Source organism: Cheilinus undulatus, linkage group 13 (assembly GCF_018320785.1).
Source record: "Cheilinus undulatus linkage group 13, ASM1832078v1, whole genome shotgun sequence".
Lineage (NCBI taxonomy): Eukaryota > Metazoa > Chordata > Actinopteri > Labriformes > Labridae > Cheilinus > Cheilinus undulatus.
In genome coordinates, this window is record NC_054877.1 from 26,714,871 (window position 1) to 26,738,088 (window position 23,218).

At 39.9% G+C, this 23,218-nt stretch overlaps 1 protein-coding gene across 3 annotated transcripts in view; it reads left to right on the top strand.

Annotated features, from left to right (window-relative positions):
* The window catches only part of LOC121520549 (glypican-5-like), a 194,339-nt gene that overhangs the window by 48,876 nt on the left and 122,245 nt on the right, over window positions 1–23,218 (top strand). For all 3 annotated transcript variants that reach the window (XM_041804054.1, XM_041804052.1, XM_041804053.1), the window contains exon 3: window positions 3,856–4,559. In XM_041804054.1, coding sequence (XP_041659988.1) covers window positions 3,856–4,559 — 704 coding nt within the window. The remainder of the gene's footprint in view (window positions 1–3,855; window positions 4,560–23,218) is intronic.

Genomic DNA, 23,218 nt, shown 5'->3' on the forward strand with positions numbered 1-23,218 from the left:
TGCTTTTCAGCTGACATCACACTCCAGAGGAGAGTGTTGCATCCAGGATATACATACACATTCATATGCACATATAGACATGCAGTCCTAACAGTGGAGGGTTGCTGTGAGAGAGACAGAGCACAAGTTTACAAGAATAAGTGGCTCTCTGGTCCAGGAGATAATAGACAAAATTACAACAGAAGTGGTTGTATATAATGAGACTGTTCTCTGTACCTACCTGATCATAATTGATCACACTCATGCTCAACAAGAAACCATTTCAATCAAAGATAAAGTGGTGCTAGACTGAGAATAGTAAAGGAGAAAAGGAGAGAAGTATTACCTGAGATCTTTGGCCTTGCTTCTAATCTGCCGTTCTGTCCCCACCTTCTGTCACAGCGCCTTGCTCAGCAAGAAGTGGCACTTCATTGGCACTAATCGGCCTCTGCTCTGACATCATTGATTTCCTTGCAGCTTCACATGCTCACCAGGAAGAGGCTAAACGATTCAGTGTTTGGACCACAGCATGTAAAACACCTCTGTAGAATCTGGAACATTCACTCTTTGCTACAGAGAATACTAAGTAATTGTGGTAGCTACAATTAGACAGAGGCAGCATTAATGCATTCATTGTTTAAAACTAAGGTCCATTATTAATGCATTTATTTTATTTAATTGCGATTAGTCACATGGTTTATTGTCCTTTTCAGCACGTTAAACAACTACACCTCTGCACCTTAACGTCTCATTTCACTTTAAAAGACTCAAAAACAGCTAAGTAGACCAGTCAGAATTCACCTTGTTTTATCAAACATTTATCTTTTTACTGTTCCCTTCAATCCTTTTCAATAGCAAGTTCTGTTTTCCGTGGTTAGACCATGTCATAATCCTTGATCTACTCAAAGCTCTTTTTTTCCTTTAAAATAAAAGCAGATCTGTATTAGGACTGATCGATATGCAAAAATAATCTAATTGCGATTTTTCCCCCCAGTGTTGTGATTTAATATGCGATCATTCTTAGGTCAATATTAAGTATTTTTAGACAAATTCAAGCAGTAAATAACTCCATAAATTAGACCATGTGCATTGAAAACAGTGAAATTATTTCAAAAGCAATTAATCCATGGTAGCATAATCTGAATATGGGGGTGCAACAAGCTTAAAGCCATAAAGGAGGCAGCTGGGGTGGAGGAGGTAAAGTTGGCTACCAGCTGATCACAGCTGGGGTATGACTTTCGTGAAGTAATGCAAGCCTTCATCAGTCTTATTTAGAATGAGATTACTATCTTTGCTCATATTTTTTAAGGACATTCACATTTTTATGTCTCTCATTTTGATTAAGAAAAACATACATAAACCAGAATCAGAATCGGCTTTATTGGCCTAGTATGTGTGCACATACAAGGAATTTGACTCTGGTGACTTTTGCTCTCTTGTACAAAAAACACAGAACTTAAACAAGTGTGAAACAAAGATATATATATATATATATATATATATATATATATCTGTACAACATAAATTAGGCTTAGAAGCAAAGAAAAAATTACAAAGTAAAAAGTAAGATGAAACATGAAAACAAGAAAAGGATGATTTTTGAAAACCATTATAAAAAATGACACATTTTTGCATAATGTGCATAAAATCTCTGCTGCTGCTGCTGCAGAAAAAAGATTTATTAAACTGGTATTTTGGCACATTTCAAGTTAAAGTGATATTGCAACTTCTGCGATTTGTAAATTGCAGGGCATATTGCGATTTAATCTAATTTGTGATTAATTGCCAAGCCCTAATCTGTATCCAAACAGTCAACTACCCTTATTTGTTTAAGACAGAACAAAAATCCTAAGTTGCACATAAGAAGTTTTAAATGTTTCTCCCATTTCTCCAGATCTTTGCTGAGATGTTTTTACGCCTGTGGTAAATGAAATTGGTAAGAAGTGATTTGGAAAGGCATACACATCTCTATAGAAGGCCTCACAGCTGACAATGCATGGCAAAAACCAAGCCATGAGGTCAAAGGAACTGCCTGCAGAGCTCAGAGACAGGATTGTTGCAAGGCACAGATCTGAGGAAGGCTACTGCGCACTGAAGGTTCCCAAGAGGAAAGTGGCCTCTATAACTATAATGGAAGAAGTCTGGCACAACCAGGACCCTTTAAGAGCTGGTCACCTGATCAAACTAGCAATCAGAAAAGAAGGTCCTTAGTAAGAAAGGTGACAAAGGACCTGATGGTCGCTCTGACTGAGCTCCAGAGATCCTGTGTAGAGATGGGATAAAACACCAGATGGACAACCATCTCTGCAGCCCACCACTGATCTGGGCTTTATGGTACAGTACCATGATTAAGTAACCTTGCAAAGCTAGATGGATACGCCTGTTTCCCTGTTTCTCACTGGTGAATCTATCTTGCAAAGCTCCCGTCTGAACTGTTTGGGCACGGTTAGAAAGTGACAGGACCAATCAGCAATGAGGGGCAGTACTTTCAAGCATGGCAGAGTTGTGACATATGCAAGCAGCAACAAGAGGTCGGTACCACTATGGCGGAAGACATTAGTGTGGATGCTGCTAAAGCACAAGTTTTTTCAGAACTTGACGACATTTCGTCGTTAAAAGAAGAACAGAGAACAGTAGTGAGTTGTTTTCTTTTCAAAAACGAAAAAAGCTGTTTACTGACATGTCTGTAGTCTCTATGGTTTGTGTTATGCAGTTCTATATGGAGTTTTTTCCTCAGTAACCAGGCACGCACACCTTGGTAGCGGCAACAACGTCACATGTTTTGTTGCTCTGATTGGCCCGTAAAGATGTGACAGACAGAACATTTATCCAATCACCCTCCAAGCTTTTTTTCAAAGGCTTTGCCCTTTCCCAAACACTGTATTTCGAAGGTTTTCTAAATTAATGTGTGAAACAAATTCATCTGGCATGTCAGGTTAGTGACTAAGAGCATCCGACAGGATTTAACAGCAGGAGTAAAAGCCTGCGAGGCTTTCATGTGGAGTTTTCTGTAAACTCCAAGTGGGCTTTTTGAGGAGAGACTGCCCTCTGTAGCCCAGATTAGAGTGGACATTTGTGCAAAACTTTAAGAAACTTCCTCAAATGGTTCTTGTAATAATGTGTTGAGGAGATTAGCCTCGACAGGCTGAGGGACAGATATCCTAAAAATGCCTCTGGCTTCAGCTGTCATTGGTACAGAGGAATGAAAACTTGACCATTTTTTCAGCCTATCTTTCCTCTACACACAAGCCAAGGATAACTAAACAGAAGCCAGGATTTGGAGTATGAATGTTCCGATGTGACCCAGTTGATTGATTAGAAATTTAGATTCAGACTAGCTGACTACTCAGAAGTTGAGAAAAACACCCAAACAGCAACATGATTTATCTTATGTGGCTTAAAATGGGATCACATTGTCTGTGGAGAAATAATTTGGTTTGCCATATGTAGCATATGTTAGCATCACCAGCCTTCTGTCCTTCTTCTAGGCTAACATTCTTATGCCTGTGCTGGGGTTGACATGCCTGTTAAATCTGACATTGCACACATGCAGTGCCACACAGCATTGCTCTTAAGAGATCCATTTAATGTGATTGTTTACATCTGGGCAGTAAAGTGAGGAGAGAAGGCCCAATGGATAAAAATTTGAATAATTAGTCCATCTGACTCATAATTCTGGTTTTCATCAGTAGGGGTGAAGATGTTAAAATGAATAGGCTAGTTGTGCACATCTCCAGTGTGGATTTTTGTTTGCATTATGAATGCACTACTTATTTTATACAGAGCTTGTAGAGCATTATGTTCCTCCTGTAAAATATCACCATCCATGGATTTCCTCTTCCTAACCTCTGTGTCTGTTTTCTGCTTCCCTTGCAGACATGTTCCAGTATCTTCTCTCCTTCTCCCAGGGCCACCTGAGCTCTCTGTTGGAGGGATCGTACTCACCCCTGTCCCGCCATGCGCTACCCCATGTAAACCAACTCTTTTCCTCACTCTCCCTCTACCTCCGTGGGGCCAACGTCTCTGTGGAGGCATCGGTTCACCAGTTTTTCAACAACCTCTTCCCATTGGTGTACATGAGGCTCATCAACCCGGGCATCGACAACAGCATGACCACCGCCAGCGAAATGGGCGAGTGTCTCCGCATGACCAGGCAGGATGTCAACCCGTTTGGGGCTCATCCGGCCAACATGGCACAAGCACTGGCTGGGGCACTGGGAGCAGGTCGACAACTGGGCCTGGCACTAGACGAGGGTCTGGAGGTGATGAATGCAACAGAATACGTCAGCCTGAGCAAAGAGTGTGTGAAGGGCCTTGTGAAGATGGTATACTGCTCCCACTGCAGAGGACTGACTCTGATAAAGCCCTGCGTGGGCTACTGTCTGAATGTAATGCGAGGCTGCTTGGCCAGCGTGTCTGAGCTGGATCAGCCTTGGAGGAAATATACCAGCTTACTGGAGCAGCTCACCCACGCCATGGCTGGGCACCATAGTCTTGAACTTGCTCTCCTCGGTGTGAGGGACTACGTTAATGAGGCCTTGCTGTATGCACAGCTCCATGGTCCACTCATCACTGCCACAGTAAGTACGCACTGGCCTAAATGGAAAATGCCAAATAGCTGTTTGTGTAACCTCATTGTTTCTATATGTATTTTGGCATTAAGTGTTGTATTGATTGGAAATGTGTTGCAGGCTGCTTAAGGGTTATGAGCAATTTTATTCCACCACTGCAACAAAAAACCTTTCACACTGCGTTAATGTTTGCTCAGTGACAAAACTATCCAGTGAAAAATGATGTTTATACAAAAAATAGAGTTCATTCTCTCTTTAAAAATGCAGGTTTAGTTAGGCATGATGAGCATTTGTTTCAGAAATAGCTAAGCCACTCAACATCAAAATCAGTTATTTAGCTTTCTGACTGTGGGGGAATATCACAAATTCCTTGTTGACTTTGATTAAAATGAGAGAAGTGGTTGATAAAATGGGAATTTATTGCACTTTACTTGGTGTGAGTACTACCATATGCATTATGCTACATGTGGTTTGTAGTTGGATGCTCAGAACATGGAGACAGTTTTATGAAACCCTGCCAGACAGTTGTTAGACTGAACACTGCAGCAGTGAAAATTGTGTTTCTGTTAAACAATTTTATCTTGGTTTGTAGTCTCACAGTAAGCATTGTGGTGAGACTAGACTAAACAAACACAAGGCCTGGGGTTGGCAATTTTATTTAATTTTCTCCAATTCAAAGCAATGTACTGTGGCTTTAACCTAGAGATCAGATCTCTGTAGTTTCTAAGTTTCTAATCTCTCATGTTTAGACATACCGTGTAATAGATAGCACATGATGTCATTCACTGTGGCTGTAGACTGGTTTGCATGACTAAAATCAGCTTTGCCAGTAAATACAGTAACCTGGGATCCTTATCGTCTCATTTTAAACAGTACTTTCCCAGCCAAAAAGTCAGAGTCATGCATGTAGGTGATGTGACTCGGCACAGATGGTGATTAGAAGAGATTTATGTACGTCATCAAGAGAAACATGACTGAATTATTTAGAGCATGTCAGTCCCCAGTGAATCAGACATTTTCAAGGTATAAATAGTAAAGTAGGAGTGATAGTTGGTAAGTTTTATAACCTTATAACAGTTGTATCATACTTGTGTGGTTTATATTGGTATCACTTTTTACTGTGAGCCTTAGTTCTGCCTAATTCAATCTCTACATTTAGTATTTGTGATGTTTTTTTACATTTTCTTATGGAATTTTGAAGAAAAAATAATGGTGTTAATAGTGAAATATATGTGATTTGTGTCAGTTTTGCAACACTATAACAGATTTTTTTTTTTTAATGTAGATGGCATTATCAGTTCTTATTTTTATTGTGAGCCTGATCACTGCTCAAATTCACTGAGTTATTCAATATTAGTGATTAAGGTGTCCTCTTGGAATACTAAGATAAAACTGGTGGTACCATCATAACTGAAACATTGTTCTGTTGTGTCTTGCTTCTAAAAGAGGCTAGAATCTAAAGGCAACCTCACCATGTCTTTGAAATGAATATTGTGTATTTAAATAACATATAATGTGCAAGTAAATACCCATTAGACTCTATATGTGTTTATATTATCTTATTGACATCTTAATATGGAAACACTTAATGCTTTTTACATAAATAGGCAAGGAACCATATGATCACTTTGTTGACCCCGGTTTTCTCCATAATAATTATACAAGGTGACAGAAGGTAAACAAGTCCTGGCATGTCCACAAATAATATTCTCGGACTTTATAGCAAATTATACCACAAAAATTCTTATGAGTGTATCTATTTTTTGTTGCAGAAATGAATGAAACCATAACCCGTTTTTCATTGGGCTACTTTTAGATAAAACTGGGCTATTATACAGGAAATTCTCATATTGACCTCTGGCAGCCCTTGGATTCAAATTTGAGGATCACTTTAATCAACTTTTAAATAGTAAGCTTTTTTTTCACAAAGTAGAGAACTACAATGAGAAAAAAATAGATTAAAAACCCAAAAGAGTGGTATGACACACCAATTTCACCTTTCTGTGGATGTTTTTACTGCCCTTGGCAATTCAAACTGTCTTTTGTCTTACAAAATGCACCTATGTAAATTATTTGTAACTATTTCTCACATGGTCTTCCTGTGCATTTTTGCAGCAGTGTTCTCAGTCGCCACTGACCAGATTCACCCACAGCTTCTTTGCCTCATTATTATTTTAGCTGTAAAATATTTTCTTCTTTGGCAGTTCATCCATATTTTCATCCACTCATACTCACACATCCATTAAAGAAACATGTTTTAGCTCTAGTGGATCTATCCAATTCACATGAGGGGCATTGACAGGCGTCACTTGATGGATGAGTTACTGGCTGATGATCTGATTTTGGATCAGTAAAGCTGTCTGGTTATTCAAGAGCAGTAGCGCCAATACAGGATGGTTGGCAACCCTGGAAAAGCTTGTAATATATCTATATATTTGCTCCTATTCCCATCCCTGATCTTCTCCATCTCTTATATAGCTATAACTCCAAGTTCCAGTTATGCATTTTTGTGATTCATATCCTGTCAAAACCTTGAGTTACTCAGCTGGACAATGGCTATGTGTGATATAAACTCGGCTGAATATTGTAGCAGAGAAGGGAAGAACAATGCTTCAAATGTTGACAGGGTTATGTAGACTGCAGTTGTTCCATAATATCTTTAATGGGACCACTTGTTACCATGTCGATGCTGGATCTGTTCCCAGAACTGTAAGACAACACTATAGAAGCCATAATGTGCAAGCTGTTTGTGGATTTAGCACTGAATATGCTTTTTTTCTTTATTAAAGAATAGCTTTTGATTTTCTGTGGACTGTTCTGAATAATTCCCACAGACTGGTGATTGCTTTGGGGACTCACTGCAGGAAAAGTTTACAGCATGAGAATACAGAGAGGCTAGCTCGCTTTGACCATCTCATGGACCAAGCAGAGGTGGGTCAGAGCCAGTTTCAGCTCTGCAGGCACAGAGACAGAGCTGTATTATTTCTTCATCCAAGTCTTTGCAAGCAACAGTAAGTTTTACTAAATAACTGTGCAAAACTTGGAATATTGAATTTAAAGTTGTAACACCCTTAGGTCAGGTTCCCTGACAACAGAGCCCTGAACTCCAAGCCAGATCTTCAGTTTTTATGATCATGGCTTCATATCAGCATTTAAAGGCACCATGGACTCAACTTTCAATCAGAAAGCACTTTCTCATTCTTCCATGCTAAACTTCTTGCCTAAAATGAAGCAGATAATAAAAATGAAATATGAGGTTTCAAGGCCCTATGGGTTAAAGGCCCCTGAGAATATAAAGGAGTAAGGAGTTCAAGGCTCCATGAAAGGTTTTGGGGAAACTGTACAGGGTTTGAGGCCCTACGGATCCAAATAGTTGATTCAAAGGGCATTTATAATATATTAGGGTGGAAACTAAATAAAGGAAAAGACTAAGCAGCTGTGTTGTTTGCAACAAACAACTTAAAAGTTGACCTGTATTTCAGTGTTTTTATCTGTGTTTAACACTTAACATTTCTGTTTTCAAGATGCTCCATGAATAAACTTGCCTTACTTACTAATTAATATGCAATTTTGTAAAAAAAAAAACAAAACAAAACACAAAAAACAAACAAACAAACAAAAAATCCTTGACATGGTGTTAAATTTCAGATTCAAAGTTTCTTTAACTCAGACACTGCACAGTAGTTTAAAGACACACCAAAAAAGACAATGTGGCAAAAGTAAAATTGCATAATCAAAAAAGGTAGAAAAAGAAATAATATATTAAATATATAGTTTGCGTGAAATTAGGAACCTGCTTCAGCATGAGTTTGCAAGAGTTAGGGGGGAAGGGGGCGGGGGTGTAGTGTGGTTCTGTGTATACCAGGGGTGTCCAAAATTTTTCCACTGAGGGCCACATACAGAAATATATTACACTGGTGGGGCCACTTTCATATACCATACCTTAAGGATATTAAAGTTAGTAAATCCAGTCTAAGTAGGTTTAGATATTCTGAGTGACTGAATGTGCTCACATGGCTAGTTAGTGGTTGACAAGGCAAATAGACAATCAATTTAAGGAAGGCCTTGGGGAAGGCCAGTTCCAGACCCTGGTTGGCCCTGGCTGCCACTTGCTCCGCCTCTGGAACACTATTGGTACTGCTACTTGCTGTGTACTCAATTAGGCCATTGAAACATATCAATATTATTTTGGTTGCCTATACATTTATCATTCAAGTGTTGTCTTAGTTTAATCACAAATTTAAAAAACATCAATAAATTCTTCTTGTCAAAATGTTTGTTTACAGAATTAGCATGGTAGCACCTCCTGCTGAAAGAAATATGTACAATAGAGTTTCATGTTTGAATGTACCTATGTATCATTTAATTTATAAGATTTAACACAGGCCGAACAATAGTGGACGGTGGGCCACACTGACCCCCGGGCCATAGTTTGGGCACCCCTGGTGTATACAATGGGAGCTAGTGGAGCGGTTAGCTCGGCTGTAGCATTGGTATAGTGGCAGTTTAATCAGTACTGGACAACATTTCTTCATTAAAACAAGAGCAAAAAGCCACACTTTAATCCACAGTTCCTCAACTCAGTAGAGTTTACCAGTAGGTTTTTTGTAGAGCTGTGCATGTGTGCTGCTACGTTGCATGCTTTGTCGCTCTGATTGGCCCGTGATGACTGTGATGGACAGAACGTTTGTCCAATTACCTTCAGAGATTTTTTTTGAAAGTCCTACCCTTCCCAAACGCCTTGAGAGCAAGCTTTCCCAGATGAATGTGAAGTATCCAGGCCAAACAGTCCATCTAGCGTGTCAGGTTAAAAGTGTGTAATGCAATCATTAATTGGAGGAGAATCTCAAAAGTGGCTGTCTGTTGCATTTAGGTGTTTTTATTAGTTTGGATCATTTTATGATTATTGGCTGTTGTTATTTAAAAGGATGTATTTATTAAAAAAAATGACATAAATGCTGGATCTTTGGCAGTAAGGGGGTTTCTGTCAAATTCTCAAACTCTTCTTTCTACTGGGCTGCAACTGTCAGTCTGTAAATGCTGTAAATAATGTTATCATGCATTCCAAATCCCTTTAATCAATTAAGCATGCATATTATTAAGTTTTAACTTAAATTATTGTGTGCCAAGCAGATAAACATGGCTCTTACACAGTAAAAAAAAACAACTTTTAATGTTTTCTGTGAACCTCTCAGAACCTGAATGATTTTACATCAAACAGCACTCATCCACATGTATGAACTCTTATTTTCTTTTCCTATTTATGAACAAACCTGCATGCTAGGACAGTGGAAGGTTAGCCACCAGCCCCAAAGTCTGACCTAACTCAACATTTCAGAGTGACATCAAGCTTGTATTTTGTGCGTGCATGTGCATTTGTGTGCTGGTATGCCTGCTTGGTATTCATGGGGTGGAAGGCGAGCTTGGAGCGGGGAGTCCACCACAGGAACAAGTGGGACAGAATTGAAAGAGTTCCAGCTAGGCCATACAAACCAGACCCAGCCAGCTGGAAGAAAAGGCCCGGAGAATTGTTCCTGATAAAGGAGGTGGCCCCCAGTCGGACACTGGTGGCTCCCGATTTCTGTGCTCTCATTTCTTCACGCAGCCATTCAGTCAGGCTAGAGTGCAAACATGATCACCAACATTTACAATACTCACAGAGACACACACACTTAGCCACACATAGAGACGCACACTGCTCTATAGCCATGTATTAACAAGGACCCATGGCCTTTTTAAATAACTGTGTGTTTTCATAAAGCCACAGAGGCCTGTCAAGGAAAACTGTTAAGTCTCCAGAGTGCAACTACTGTGTCACCCTTACACCTCCGTACACCCGCTCCCAGATGTACACCCAAATTTTACCACCTATTATCTTTACTGTCCATCAGCCGGGCAAATAAAAGTGCCCATACTGGGCTTAACCTACTGTTGATTCTAACTTCTGCTGAATGTGTGAAGTTAAGCACAAAGTCGCTCTGTTTTCTGCCAAGTCGGAATATTATATGGAGTTGTTATTAAAGGAATTATTGTGACTGTGTGGTTTTACACTGGGATGTTATCCCAAACCAGTTGTGGTTGCTTTCTCTCTCACTCAGAGAGCTGCAGACTACACAGAGTCTGCACTATATGTTGCAATACGTCATAGGGTAGGACCCGGGTCAGAACACATATATACTGTATACATATCACCACACTGAGCGCGGGTATCAGGTTTTTAGAAGTCCAGTAAGAAGCCTATAGATGTGCGGCCCACCCTGTGACAATACCAACAGCGTGCTTTCCACTGAAAGGCAGCTATTGATAGTTGTGTGGAGCAGCGGAGGGATAGATCCTGTTTTAACACATTCCTGCTCTTATTGAGACGGAGCGTGAATATGGGGTCTCAGGGAAGTGGTTATGGTTATGGATATTGGGGGAGCCTGAGGCTGGATTATGTTGAGTAGACACAATTAGGAGAAAATTGGAAAATGTCCAGCAGAAGTGGCTTTTCTTATTGGGCCCCAGTGGAAATGGGAGCTCCGACGTTTAGTGAGGTTTACACTCTCTGAATGCTGCCCTGTTGAATTCTTCGTAGTCATTCTCCCTGAAGGATCCCAAGAGGCCACGGACGGCTGTTTATTGACATGGTCATAAAAGTGATATGGCTCATATGGCCTGGTGGGGAACTTTTATATCTTGTACCTGAAAAGATGAGTAGACTTTAAAATAAATCTCAACACACAGACGCTTACATTTACTTACCCATTCATTCACCCCCTTATTCATTCAGTCACTCGGTAAGATCATTGCCTTTAAGAAAATAATGCCAATTCCTCCAGATTAAAGCAGTTCATACCCAGGTCTACCTTATTGGCTTTTTGGTTTTACCCCAGCTTCTCATTACAGCCTCATGGAGGAATGATAATAGCAGCCTGGGCCCTTAGATAATGGAAACAAGGGCCAGTGGGATGACTGGAGGGTTTCCATTCACCATGGTGGCACCTCAATAGACGGCAGCAGTTTACATTCAAATTACTTTCCCTTTCTACTCTGAAAACAAACTTTTTTGTTATCACAGTATCTTGTAGTCCTTCCCCTCCACTATTCTCTGAAACTCTGTAGTTTCATGGTCTCTGCAGTCTGATATGTACCATCAGATTTGTTGCCAGACTGGGAATAATGTGGTTTGTATCATGTTGTGTTGGGCAATAATTTACATCAATGAGAATTAGGGCTGGGAAATTTGATTATTAACATAGTCATACATTTTTTTAAATAAAGTTTCCATTCATCCCCATTATTTTTACAGGGGTTGGGTTGTAAAACAGCACCACCAGATGGGCCAGTAGGGCTTCTGAGAGCTGTAAGCTAACCACCATTAAATAACAAAGGAAGATAACATGCAATGCGTTGGCCTATAGTCAACCAAAGAAAAACTTGGTCAGCTGAAATCACACTGACCAGTAGACTGGTTGCTGGGGTGTTTAAAAAATAAAACAAAACTGCACATTATTGATAAAAAAAACCTTGCACATGATCTCAAGCTTAACGTGATCTGTGACAGTAGTCACAGTAGTCAAATGAACTTGAAATTTTACATGTTACATATTTATTATTTTCAACCTCTTTATATGGCACTGAAACAACAATTAACCCAGAGTGAGACAGCTCATCCACCAACTGATCGACCAATTGGCTGACAACTAGAGGGTGTCAGTTCTGTATTGTCAGGCGACATAACTGTAGTTTTTACAGACTGTAGAGATGCTCACCAACTAACGTTGCATCTCTTTACTTCAATAACGATCTGTTTTACTTAACACTGCAAAGTAAATCATAAAGTAAATGAGCTGTTCTACAACAGTTGTCACAAAAGTTGATGGTTTCTAAAGTTCAATTATTGCAATGTGATGTTTTATCCGTTTGCCCGTTACAGGAGGTTTCTATTGTATGTTAACTTAAAGTAAGCTTACTCAGAAGTACAACATGGTCCATCTGTTAGAAATTCTGTTTTGTGTTACAATGTCATTTAGCGGAGGCTTTTGTCCAAAGTGAAGTACATCTGAGACAAAGTACAACAGAAGCAAAGATTTAGACTGGACAAAACAACATCAGTAAGGGCCATAAAGTGCTTCAAGTCCAGTCAGACACAGATGCTGCCATGTCATGCTGAAGCAATGTACACGAGTAAGAAGCATTTTTAAATTTTTTTTTTTTACTGTTGCTCTAATGTTCTTAAAATTATTGCCAGTGATTTTCTAAAACTTGTCTGGTATGGCACATCCTAAAATAGGATGCCTTACAATGTTTTAATATAGGACATTTGCTTTGCATTTATATATATTGGTTTTAAATTCATTAGTATGAATAAATTCACCATCCAGAACAGTGGTTCCCAAAGTGGTTGGGCCCCATGGGGGGAGGGGGGGGGGGGGTGTCAATTTTACCCATTATTGTAATATAAATGTGTATAATTAATATAACTTAAAACATTTTCTCTGTCTTTGGCTGTAATTGAAGTATTGTGTGAAAAATCTGTACAAGTTTGCTCAGCCATTATGCAGAGGTCAGCTGCTCTTTAAAGGCACACACAGATATACACAGGTGTCATCTGTGTGGGGCGACTCTGGCTCAGAAGTAGAGTCAGTCAGGCTTGATCCTAAGCTAAGTGAATGTGTTTTGATGATGTATGAAAGGGATTAGCTTATACACTCTCCATAGCACCCTCCACCATCAGTGTGTGAATAAGGAGTGAATGTGGGTTATCTGTGTTGTAAAAGCAATTTGGGTAGTCCTATGATTAGAAAAGTGCTAAACAAGCTCAAGTCCATTAAGCATTATCAAATTAAGTATGTGTGGTCTGTATGGAGATGACTCGTATTCTACCTCCAGCCTTTATGACCACAAGATACTACTTGAAGAATAAGAGACACACTGATAGTAAAAAATAGGGATGATACAAATGTATTGGAAACAGTATAAACAATACCAATGTTTTTTCTTAATTTCTTTCACAAACCAGATACCAACATAGATTATTTGAACACAAAAAAAAGACATTGACTACTGATATCTTTTCATGCCACATTATTTGCCTATGAGGTTTGTCAACAGAACTGATATTCATGCATCTTTTAAAATAATATTCTTGTGTGATTTTATGTTGTTGTGTTTTTTGTGCTGATCTTATGCCAGTGTTTGGAAATAGTGAATATACATGGTGGGCATTACATGGATGACCACCACCAGGGACAGTACCTAATCTCTGGAGTGTTAGTTTGGCAGTCATGGGCTGGAAAGGTAAAAATGAATCAACTGATTAATGAAAATGAATAAACATAGAAGAGTCTCTTTATGGACACCCTGCTTCCATTCAGTTTATTTTTCTTTGTGTAACAGTGATATTGGGTCATTTCTGTTTGTTTTCTTGGGATCTAACTCATTTGAACTGCTATCTCAAGATAACTGCTGTTGAGACAACCAAAACTCCTACTTTCTGAAGTCTAGTTTAGGTCTTTTTTTTTGATGGACAGTCCTTGGTCCTCTTGGTCTTGTTATACTCTTGTGAGGCCTGGATGTAGACTAATAGCCAGAGGTGCCGCTGCATTTTGGGTATTGTTTGCAAGATTGTGTGTCAAATGCTGACATGCTCAGGGATAGGAAGGGTCTACTGCTGGATACAAGAACGGCAGCAGCACTTTTATGGGCACCTGGTGTGCTTTACCAGGCCTGTTTCAGCTCACTGCATACTGGGTGCCTAGGACCCAGTAGGTTGGTCTAGACGATCAGGATGACTGCGTGCATAGTGGAGGGGTCAGTTGGGAGAATACCTGTAGAGATGGAGAGTGGGCCTGGTGCAGGCCTGGATGATGGTCAGCAGGAGGCCAGAGCAGTACAAGACAAAGGTTGAAATGGTTAAGTACCAAACCGGCAAATGCTCCCATACCTGACCTGACTGACAGCGGACAGAGCCTGAGAAAAGGATGAACTAACTCTGATTTGATGGTGAACTTTTTATAATGTGTATCAGAGGTAGAATTGATTATCTCTCACAAGTAAGGCCAAGGGTTCGATCCTGAGCTTAAAGTATCCTCGAGTAAGACATTAAACCCACAGGTTTCTCCTTAGTGTGTGAATGTGGTGTGAATAGTTAAGTGTGATCTGTGGTGTAAAAAGCTTTGATGACTACAAAAGTGCTACACAAGCTGAAGTCCATGCATCATTTCAAATTTACACTCTGGACTTCTGTATTTATCTATGCCATCCTTACTCTTCAACAAGCTTTAAATAAATGTATAGAAGTACAAGTAAATGGAAGATATATGTGAATAAACTAGCATAAACATGCTGTAATATAATGATTGTAAAAGTTCTGTCAGTAAATCTGGTATGGAGATAACTGTAAGGATCAGATAAATTATTATGAAACTTGTTGAGATACACTCTGGCATCAGATGCCTCTGTAGGTCACCTTATATAAAAGGATTACCCACACAGACTCAGGCCTTTGTGTGGTTTTCTGGATCTAATATTTAAGGCTGTTAGCAGAATGGCAGCTGATGCAAAATATGCCTGTGGCCAATCTATACGCTTAACCCATCTTTCTAAGTTGTGTATGCCTTTGGCACTGCATCCAACCCTCAGGCTGACTGACTTACTCAGCAGTCCATTAGCTAATGATGGTCTGTGCAGCAGCCTCGTTTCTCCTCAGCTTCCCTCACACATCTCTCCTCCTCTCTCTTAGCGTCGGCCTCCCTGCTGATAATATGCAGCAGCCTTCAACACCACTAAAAAACTCAATGTCTTCTCCTTAGTATGAAAAATTCATTTTTGACTAGAAGCAATTGCAGCATGATTGATTGCTGGACCATTAAAATTGGATTTGAACATAAAGCAGTGGTCCTGAGTATATTATTCCTCTCTGTGACCCATGACTTGGGTTGGTGGAATCATCATGTGAATCCTCAGATGTGTAGTTGATTATAAGTTGAAGAAATGTTCACAGAGGGAAAACGAAATGATGTGGGGCTTTCCATCAGAGTCTGAGGTCTGCAGCTCAGATGGACTCTTTTACACAGAATGAGAAACGACAGGAGGGAGAGAGATGACAAGGAAAAGAAAGGATGGTTGACAGGCGCACAAATGTGCTGAGGTTGCCGTTTGCAAGACTAATAAATATCAACTGTTAAGTTGGTACCCACATTCTAGTCACTGTCCCAGGAGCTACTGGGTAAATCTATTGTATTCCTTCTGTTGCATTACAAACGTTGACATCACATGGCTAAATTTGACTTCACCATTCCGGGAGCCACACCTGATGCCTGTTTGCCCACTGGCCTTCCCTTTTGTGCCTTTAAACTTGAGTAAGCTGGCATGATAATACCCTGCAGCTGCGTGCTGAATACCCACTGCATCTGTGTTATGATTTTAGTGGTAATTGCTGGTTCATTGGAAGGCTTCAAATGGACACGTGGACTCTCTAAATTTCTCTCCACAAGCTTATTTTTTTAGCTTTTGGTGTATGTACCACCATATTGCAGACAGCATGAACTCACTCGACCTTCCTCTGTCTCTCTCTCCTCCGTCTCTGTGGCGTTGCCACATTTTGAATCCTCTGAGACATCTCACCATATTTGTGTCTGTAATTCTCTCAAACATATTTACAAACATGGACAAATGTTGTCAACAAACTCCAAAGTAACACCCATATTTACAGCCAAAAAAAAGGAAGAGCCTCTCATTTTAAGATCATCTGCGAGTGATTTAATCAGCGTAAACAAGCCTCGATGTGGAGAGAGAAACTCTTTTTGCTGATTGGAATCTCAAGGACTTTTCCTGTGTGATATACGAGGGAGCGAGTCTCTCTTTAATTAGCACTGACATCATTCAGAGGAGAGTGAGAGAAAAAGACAGGAAGGAGGGAGCTGATTGACAGCCACTGCAGAGTGAATAAGGAAGACAGAGAGACAAAGTGATTCAGAAAGAATGAAGAGAGACCTTAAAAGACAGCAATAAAAATACTGGCAGGGGGGATAAAGGAGGCAATGGGAGAGGAGTTATGTTGTAAATCATCTATATGCTCTCTAACTCAAGACTTTCTGGGAGAGGCCAAGTGGAAAGCGCACCCAATTAGGCCACTTGTGGTTTAGGGGGTGTCATATTATATGCTATGTATGCTGAACGTTTATACAGTGGAATAGGCTGAAGACTATTTAAGCATTTTCCCACTGGGAACAAAGTAGGCCTATCTTCACTTTGCCTAATGGTTAGGTTGTATGATTTAATGATGTATGTTTCTGTAGAAGAAAACAGATTTTAACTGAGCATTTTTACAGATCATGTGGGCATTAAGTCTGTCCGAGATGTGCCACTTTGAAGTTTTACTTCACAAAAATATGAAAGTAATAAAAAAGCTAGAGCGGCTGTTTGCCACAGTGGCTTTCAACCTTTTTATCCTTTGCACCTCCAAAAACTTGTCAAGAAAAAGATGGCTGACTAAGAGGGCTGATATTTTTGAGGAAACATGCTTTTTTTTACAGTTTTGTCTCCAGACCTTTGATCAAACTATCCAATAAGTGAGTTATCATTATTATTTTAGTTAATGCATGCAAATTAAATTCAGACTTATGATATTAGTAAATAATGTTTAACGGCAAAGCTCGATGCTCTACAGCAGGGGTGCTCAAACTATGGCCCGGAGGCCAAATGCTGCCCGCGGGCCATTTTTGACTGGCCCTCAACAAATTCTTAAAATTAAATGAAATATTTTCCACATTAGAGCATGAAGCTAGTACTAAACTACATAATTGTTCTCAGTTTCAGCACAAAGAAGTGCTATCATGCTAATTCTGTAAACAAATATTTTGTCAAGATGAATTTGTTCAGGTTTTTTTTCATGACAAAATTATAAATATAAGTTTCATGGTAAATATATTGGCAACCAAAATAATAACAATATCTTGATGTATAACACCCTGATAGATCACGACAGCAAATAGCAGTACCAATGACAAGCCACCTCAAACTCCCTGAAATGATTAGCTATTTACCTTATTAGTCATTAAATAGCCATTTTAGCATGCCCGATCACAAAGAATATCTTAACCTACATTAGACTGGTTTTACTAATCCTAATATCCTCAAGGTGAGGTATATAAAAGTAGCCACACCATCCTTATTTATCTCTGTATGTGGCCCCTGAATGGAAAAAGTTTGGACACCCCTGCTCTACAGTCTCTGTATTATCTACAGCCGCACACTGCTACCTGTTGTGTCCATGAGTACCTTCTGCTGTGAGCTAAACACATAACAACATTTAGCTCCAATCCCCTAGGGGATTTCATGGTTAGTTATAATGTGAACATTAAGGTCACGCTTACCTCAAATCGTGAATATGTAACATATTTTTGTTGGGGTATTCTGCTGTGTGAAGTAACCCAAGGACCAAAGTTAGAGTCAGGACTGCGGTCATTTTTGAGTAGAATCTAATGTGATGTGATTTTTTTTTTTTTTTTATCATAAAGCATTGTTGCTCTCCACATGCTACAGGAACATAACTACTTTATCTTTTGTCATTTGTCAGCATGTGTGGGGTCTCTTAAGTTTTCAACATCTGTTCTTATTTTAAAATCTTTCATTGTGAGCCTTCAGATCCCTCCAAGAGATTGTCATTTCAGTCATGTATGACAAATAGATGGATATTTACTGGAAGAATCATGACGCAGGAACCAGTGTTTTTTGCATCTTGGTGCCTTTGAATTTCAGTGCAATTTACACTTGCAAATTTAGTTCTTATCTTGAATGATTACAGATGCATTTTTATTGGCCTGGTGGTCCCCTGTCCCATTGTGTGCTGTCCTTGAGTTAGACTTCTTTATCAGCAGGTCTAATCATATTGAGTATTTGGCTGCCTAACCCAGAGCTACTCTGATCATCATTGGAAGACTAAGGCATGCTGTCTTTTTGGAAGTTGCCTCCGCAGTTTCCTTTCCGTCTATTTTACTGCTGTCAAATAAAATACCTCAGTCCTAGTCCTTGTTGACCGCTGTTTGAGGACACTGTGACCTGATTAAACCCAACACCTCAAAGCTTATATCTGTCACTTGTGTGGTTGAATGTAAAACACAGCATTGCTGTCAAGCGTCCTTGGGTTTCTTGAAAGGCGCTATATAAATTCAAGATATTATTATTATTATTATTTAAGGGGAAAGAGAAAGACTACCTTATTCCACAAACCCACCCACACTTTCCCTCATGGTCCAGGGTTTGAACTGGCAACACTCCAGTCTCAAACTTGCTTCCTTAACCTGAAGGTGTCCACCACAACAGTGCTGGACCTGTGAAATTCAAGTATTCACATCAGTGCATAAATAAAGGGGAGGGGGAGCTCTTTAATATGGCTGTATCTTTGCTTTCCACATCTCATGCTACATGTTTGGTTAAGGTAGTGCATTAGGAATCAGATAAACACATAGTATCAGTGCTGGACTCAGATTGTTTGTGGGGCAGGGGCAACAATGGACAACAAAGGACAACACTGAAGAGGGCACTTTGTCAAAATGTGTCTACTTATAGGACACTAAAGAGGGCTTTGTTGAATATTGTCCATTTAAAGGGCACCAGAAAAGGCATTTAAATCTTGATGTGCCATATGGTCATCCAAGGGGGCACTTTAGTATCAACTAGTGCCTTGGTTCTCAACTGTTCGGTCGGGACCAGAAAGTTGGTTGTGAAGTCATCCTCAGAGGATCGTGGATGTTATTTCTGGACAAAAGATGTGGCTAAAACAATCCGTTACGTATTTTTTTTTATTTTTTATTTTTTTAAATTAACGTATCTCCATTTCTTTGCACTTAAAATCTTCTGTTCAATCTGAAGTCCAAACTGCTCATTTCTTTATTAAAAACAATTTGCCATGGTTGAAAAATGTAAGAATTTTGGGTCCTGACTGGTCTATAAGGAGTTGGTGATGGGTCCTGAATCTAGGTTGAGTTGAGAACAACTGCAACTACAACACTAGTGCATAATACACAATGTGTAACAAGTGACGCAATCACACCCTATTATGGGTCATTTGGACAAAACACAGGCACTCTTGACTGAAACAGTAGATCTATGTTTTTTATACACAAATGGAAACCCTTGTTCTGCAGGAGCAGCTGAGCCTCCTTTTTTATTTTTATATGAGCTGCAATTAGGGACAGAAATTGTAACTTGTTTAAACACAATTATCCTGATGCTTGATGTCAGAAACTCCAGTCATTTAAAATTTAATTGATGCCTTTGATTTTCTTTGGCAAAAGCATCATAAACAAGCATGCTGCCAAAGTAATAAGACTCTTCCTGTGTGGTAGAATAAAGAGCCTGGAAGAAGTTGAACCAGTGGCTTTCTTAAGTTTCGGTTACTTTTGCAGCTACTTGATTTTTCTTGTTTAGCCAGTAAAAATTATGAAGTTATACCAAGATAATCGTCTCTGCTCTTATTCACCAGATTTTCCTTTTCTGGAATCAGTCTCATACTGAATGAAATTCCCTCTCCAGGCGTGGTCCAACATTGTGTTCAACTTGGGCTTCTGTTTTTCCTCCCTGTCTCTTCTTTGACTCCAACTCTGCGTCAGCATCCAAATTAAAATTGAAGGAGAGCACTGACGCTGTCTTTGAATGCAGTTGTGTTTTACTTACATTTACGGGAATGTAATTTAATTTTCTAATTTTTGCTGGTTGGAGAATATTTCATGGTTATGTGAGTGTCCAATATCTTGGAATGACAGGGACTGTGGTTTGGATAATAAATCAGCAGTCCCGAGAGCGGCTTTCAGGGAGAGGAGTGAAAACAGAGACAGTCTGAAAAAGTGAAGTCATAAAATTTACATATGTGAATATATTCCTGCGCACTTAGAGAATCGTGCAGCAAGCTTTGAATTAATCCCTGAGACTAATTGTAAATAGTCAAACTAATAGCACATAATTGTTGCTTTGTAGTTTTATAAGCCCATGTTCCAATGAGGCCATTTAGCCCTATGATTCATCACTATGATAAATTAATGCAATCCCTGAAGCTTGGCTGGAAAGTGAATGTTATTATAGCCAAGGTCATGGAGTTAGCATAACACAATATCAGTATGTGAGTCATATTTTGTCATTACAGTGCCCTTTGCAAGCTGATGTAGCAGATAGACAAACGGCACTATTGGAGCTGTTGTCTAGCTCCCTGCATGAGGCAGTCAGTAGCATTCTGCACACCAACTGGAAAACTGAAGGGGGGGGGGGTGTTTCTTCAACTGATCAAGCCCTTTTCATCCCATAATGCAGTGCGTATGGGTTGAAAAGGGGCTGAGAAAGTTCCCTTGGCTTTACTGGGTAATCCCTTGATAAATAAACTGGGAAGACAAGACCTCCGCTGCTATCTGTAAGCCAATACTCCCAGAGCGGAGGGATGGCCCTGGGCTTGGCTTGCTTGGAGCAAAGTCTCATGCTGCACTCTTTTTACTCTCTCTGGATGAAGCGATCAGAACGCAGAGATGCAAACACGAATGTATATATGTATGTATAAGCAATGTTTTCAAGGAACTAGTAATAGGTTTAATTTCTTTGCAAAACAGACAACCAAAAGCAGCAAAAATCATGTGTAAAGTTGTAAATAAATACTGATCAGTCCACAGCCCACAGCAGTAGAAATCAAATTTCATTGGTTAGCTCAAATGCACATAGACCACATGCCTGGTATTTCCCCAAAGTCCTCCCATGCATCCAACATGTATCCCACCAATCTGTCCTGTCCATCAGTCTCTGTCCTCAGGCAATCACATGAGGAATGCTCCACAAAATAGCTGAAATTGTGAAGGTATAACAAGGACCAACAGGTGCTCACCCACCAAACATACACAACCAAGCGCTTGTGCTGTGCCCCAATGGGGTTCTCATTCTCACGCCATCATCAGGTCACAAGATAATTAATCTACGGCCGTACTCAAGCCCCACGCCGTTATTCAACCTGTCGTCTGATTGGCCAATAGGATTATGTGCTCAGAAGGTCTGACTTATAAGAGCACGTCTCAATTTCTCAAGAGGACACTGTTTATTTTTCAGGCGCTGACTTTGTGTTCTGTTTGCAGATCTGTGTTTAGTTAGGCAAAGAAGTGATTTCTCTGCGTGTTTTTGTTTGTCACTGCGGCTCTCTTCCCGATCTCTTTAAAAAATGACTATTTCTGAAGCTCTTCTGTGTGTTTGTAAAAAATAAAGGGGTAAAGCAAACAGAACAGTGGATGACCTCCCCTTGATGTTCATATTTTAAAAGATGTTTACATTTTTTGTCCCAGAGAATAGCAAAGTGTCACACAAAGGCGAGTGAGAAATGACACTGGGTTTCAAACTCTAGTCGGCCGCTTTGGAGAGTTCAAAATGCCAGGATTAGATAATGGCTTAATCCTCCATTTATCAGCCTGGCAGAGATGATAACCAGCAGCTTTGACCTTTTTTGGTGGTTTTTCTTCTGCTAAATTAAGTAATTGGCTTTGGTTTTTTTCAAATGTGTTCAATTAGTATCAATCTTTTTGGAGATATGTTGCTGCCCATGATAATAAGCACACATCTACAGCTCAATCCTCATTACTTCTGACATCATGCTATGAAATAGACAAGCTTTGCTGTATTTAGGGTATGAATGTCAAGTTAAATTACAATTCAAAACTCTCTGGGCATTTGGATTATTGCTAGTGACTTATTTTCTCAAAGGTGAACTGGGCTGTGCACTGTAGTTTGTTAGCTTGATATAGGGGTGCATGATAAGACAAGGAAATAGAATGTATTGGTGATCTGCTAAATCTGTTTTATCATAGGATCGGCTCTACTACTTCTCGCTCTATGCCCCCCACCCCCGCTCCCTGATGCGGCGAAGACTCACGCTGAAAGTGAAACTTAAAGTGGGGGTATTATGCCTGTTTTCAAAGCTTTACAACATCTCTCTGATACCCACGAAGTAGCTTCACATGATTTACAGCTCAAAAAACTCCTCCTGTTTCTCACACTGGCGTCCTGAAAAACCCTTATTTTTACCTCCGTCTGAAACGCTTCGTTTTCGCTGCTGTCTCTTAAACACCCCCTCCTCCATGGACCTGCTTTCCTCCGATTGGCCGATTTTCTGGAGGCTGGCCGGCAGCAGGACTCAATGTTTTGTGCCTGCCCCCTCCAATGTGGCTATGTTGCTATCTAGCTATGCTAGTACTTGTAAACTTTGAATGAACCGGTCCGACTGAGTAAAATATGGTGAATTTTGATATACTTGCGTATGTGTTGGACCCAGAGTCTGACCCTGATAGTTTGGACAGAGGGGGAAGAAAACCAGCAGCAGTGAAGGATAGAGGACGTATCTGTTTGGTAAGTGTTTAATTCCTGTGTTAATAAATGGCTTTGATAATGGTGGACTGATCCCTTGCATTTAGTGGTGTATTTATTCATCTCTGTTCATCTTGTGGGGGCGGTCTGTTCCGCTTTGCCGGCAGTACGGACGAACCAGTCAGGAGAGCCTATTGATGACCTCATCAGTTTGCTCCATCGAAATCTGGTCTCGGGAGAATCTCGGAAGAGATTCCCAACGAACCGTTTTCATCAGTTTACAATCTAATTCCAAGATTACTGCCAAGATTACTGGTTGTCTTGTGGTTTCTAAATTTGCATACGTGAAGTAT